Source organism: Solanum stenotomum, chromosome 8 (assembly GCF_019186545.1).
Source record: "Solanum stenotomum isolate F172 chromosome 8, ASM1918654v1, whole genome shotgun sequence".
Classification (NCBI taxonomy): domain Eukaryota; kingdom Viridiplantae; phylum Streptophyta; class Magnoliopsida; order Solanales; family Solanaceae; genus Solanum; species Solanum stenotomum.
In genome coordinates this window covers 13,865,544-13,869,384 of record NC_064289.1, presented here as the reverse complement: position 1 = coordinate 13,869,384, position 3,841 = coordinate 13,865,544, and the positions used below count along the sequence as shown (strand labels likewise).

General features: G+C 32.8%; 1 protein-coding gene across 1 annotated transcript in view; it reads left to right on the top strand.

Moving 5' to 3' along the window:
* LOC125873511 (2-(3-amino-3-carboxypropyl)histidine synthase subunit 1-like) overlaps positions 1-1,761 on the top strand; it is a 47,485-nt gene extending 45,724 nt beyond the window's left edge. Inside the window, exon 2 of the mRNA XM_049554436.1 lies at positions 1,687-1,761. Coding sequence (XP_049410393.1) covers positions 1,687-1,761 — 75 coding nt within the window. The remainder of the gene's footprint in view (positions 1-1,686) is intronic.
* Positions 1,762-3,841: the final 2,080 nt, after the last annotated feature.

Here is a 3,841-nt window from a genome sequence, read left to right as displayed (position 1 = left end):
GATTTATAAATTTAAAAATTCGACACAACGGTTTGGTTTGGTATTTGAAAAATCCGAACCAACCCGAGGTTGAAAAACCCAAAAAAATCCGAATTTTATTAGTTTGGTTTGGTTTATCAATTTAAATTTTTTACAAAAATGGTTTGATTTGATAATTGAAAAACCCGAACCAACCCGGTCGTGTACATTCCTTATTAGGATGACATGTTGATTTACCATGTCCAGTTTTAAGAATAGAATTTGATTATACGGATTGAAAAATATTTTAAACTTTAAAGAATATTATTAGACTCAATTAAGGAGTAATGAAAGAAAGATTTTTTCAAAAAATATTTTAGGAGTTAATCTTAGACTTCAGAGAAGGGTTCGTGACTGGTACGATGATATTTCATGTTATCTTCAAATTACTTGTATCATAATGGGAAATTAATATACCATTGATTCAGATACTATAAAGGAAATTGAACGATTCTATAAAAACTTTATAGGGAAAAAGGGTCAAAAATGCCCTTAAACTATGTGAAAGGAATAAAAATATCTTCCATTTATAGTTTGGCTCAAAAATGTCCTTACTGTCAATATTTTGGTTAAAAAATGGCCTCCATTTGTAGTTTGGTCCAAAAATACTTTTGCCGTCAGTACTTTGGTCCAAAATTCCCTTATTGTTATTTAATGGGTCAAACATGTTCATTTTTTAAATAAATATATTATTCTTTTCTTTTTAATACATTCTTTTTCTAATAATGTTTTTTTTTTTTTTAAATTAGCAAATGTTTATCTTACTTCAATTTAGAAAAAAAAATGAAAATATTTCTTATTTTATTATCATTATTTTTTATCATTATATAAATATAAATTAATGATGGAAATACTATGATCTTATATATATGACATATATTATCTGTCGAAAGGGTACATGAAGTTATTCTTTTTTAATTGATAAAATGAGATTAAGAAGAAAAAAATAATTCTTACATTTTTATTTGTTAAAGTGATTTTAGAAGAAACAAAACAAGAATAATATTTAAATTAGAAAGAAGATGTGTTTAAAAGAAAAAAATATAATATATTTATTCAAAATAGGGCATTTTTGACCCATTTTGTAAATATAGGGCATTTTTGGACCAAAGTATTGACTGCAAGGACATTTTTTTGCCAAAGTGCTGACGGTAAGGACATTTTTGAGCCAAACTATAAACGAATGACATTTTGTTCATTTCACATAGTTTAACAACATTTTTGACCATTTTTTCAACTTTAAAAGATATCATTTCTTAGTAGAAGCGACACCTAATTTCAAATTTATGCGCACATTGATCATGTCACGCGTACGGCGTAGCTATTTAATTAAAATGAAAAGAATAGCTAGCAAAGCAATAAATTCATTTCACTCGAAAATAACTTGCATAAGTGTTCCTATTCACTCTAAAAGTACGTACAAATGTGATTAATACGTGCATTAGATCGATTGTCAAGTGGTAGGTACAACATCACCAACCATATTAATTTTTTGGGCTCACCATACTGCCTATGTGTCTCATGACTAGCCATTCATAAGGTGATTTAAACATTAATTACAACGTACGGTCTATTTAGGTCGGTGGATGAAAAAATAGCAATAGCAAAAACAGTTTTGCTGAAAAGCTAAGAGCCCGTTTGGCAGTTTCTCCTTATTTCCTTGAGCAGGCAGCAATTAATGTTCTCACTTCCAGGAAGAATCACATGAGAGAGAGGATCATTGCTGAAAGCAGAATTCAATAAAAGCATGATAGCATAATGAATTAGAGCTATGTTCTGTTTTGAGTGTCTTTTTGGATAGTTATAGTTGTCCATAGTCCTTTTAGGCAGTGACCGTTTAGTCGATGGTCAATTGGACGGTCAGTGCAAGACATTTTCTTATTATACGATATCTTCGCCATGGATAATAAAATACTTAGCTTCCTGAAAGCGAAGGCAGAAGCAAAACCTATGATGTGGTGGAAAAAAGTAGTTTTTAAGTTAAAAATAAAAAAAATAAACTTAAATGACTTTTAAGTCAAAAAAATAAAAAGTAGAGGGAGTCCTACTTTTGATTTTTTTTTTTTTTTTAAAAAAATTCATTTTAAACTTATTTTAAGTTATTTTAACTTTGCCAAACACTCTCCAAAATAAAAAATGACTTAAAAGTAAGTTTGACCAAATTTTAAGCCAATCCAAACAAGCTCTAAGTATCGGTACGGAGAAAATTATTTTCTAGAAGATAAATGAGTTTTTTTATGTATTTGATAAGTAAAAAAAATATTGTTGGAATGTGTGCGTCCACTTATCAGTCAAGGACCAGGTCCTTTGACTCAGCAAGAACAGTAACTAAAAATATGCGTCCACTTGTTTCGATGAGACCAGGTCCTTAGCACAGTTACAATAACAAACAGTAAAATAAGTGCTGAAAGTAAAGATTGAACAAACAATTTTACGAGGAAACTTCCTTGCTCAAGGGAGTAAAACCACGATTTGTCTCAACATGACTTTTCAAACTGCTTCCACTAATTTTCTCCAAGCAAAAGTAAAAGTCAGTTTACAAAATGAGATTAGCCTGCTAATCTCCACACTAAGCAATACCTCCTATCACTTAGCTGAGCCAGAGCAGATACAACACTGCCCACTATACTAACCCTCACTAATTAATATAGACTTTTCTAAGAGGATACAACACTGCCCACTAAACCACCTAACTCTAGATGATTTAGAATTTGATCAAGCAGATACAACACAACCCACTAAATTAGTTACCTTTAACCGACTTAGACTTTTTAGAAAACGAAACAAAATATATGAATCCTTTATAGAATAGGAACAAATTTACAATGTAAGCACATAAGACACAAAGCTCCAAATACAACAAGATGGTTTAGCACTCCATCTAGTCCCTTGTTGATATGCACAGTGTTTTTCTTTGAAATGGCCTTCTCTTTTCAAGCTTGTGAATTTTCAGAGAAAATCCAAGTTTTTGTTTTGCCAAATCTTGAGTTTGTGTGTTGTTGGAAGAGACTATATTGAAAATGAACACAAACTCCTTAGGACAACCCATTGGCTAAAAGCATGCCTTCTCTGTAAAGACGTGCACCTGTCACATCAGAAGTGACATCTTTACAGCTGTACTGTCGTCCTTTCACGTACGCAGTCTTGCAGGGACCAGGTCCCTTACAGACTTTTCTTAGTAAGTTCTTGAGAAGACGTGCTGGCTCTCTCTCTTTTTGAATAAATGAATTAGTTTGTTGTTTGTCATGTTGACTAAGTCAACCATAAAGAGTTAACACACATTGGACAAACAACCTCGTTCCTTTTGATTGGTGTAGTACTTTTGACAGCTTCACCAACTTCTGATGCGGGCAGCTTTCCAGCTGTACCCCACTATAAATCTGGACGAGAGAACTCTGCATGGGACCAGGTCCCTACATTTGTGAGACACTGAAGTATACAATTTCGTCCGCTCTTCCTATTGGTGTAGGACACTGCACTTTTCACCTACCACCTGACATGACAGCTTTACAGTTGTACTCCATTTGTATCTGGACGAGAGCACTCTGCCAGGGACCAGGTCCCTGCATTTGTGAGGATTATCAAAACACCTAGAATATAACATTTTCCCCCCTTTTGATGATTACACACAAATATTCCTCATACTGAGTTTATTCATTCATTTCCTTGTCAGCAGTCCAATAACAAGGATCTGGTTCCTTGTTAGATCCCTAAGTTTGTTAAATCATCAAAACTTAATATCAACTCCGAACTAATATTTTCCCCATTTTTGATGATAACAGACTTATTCACCAGGTCCCCCTATCAACAAGAACTCTTCGGG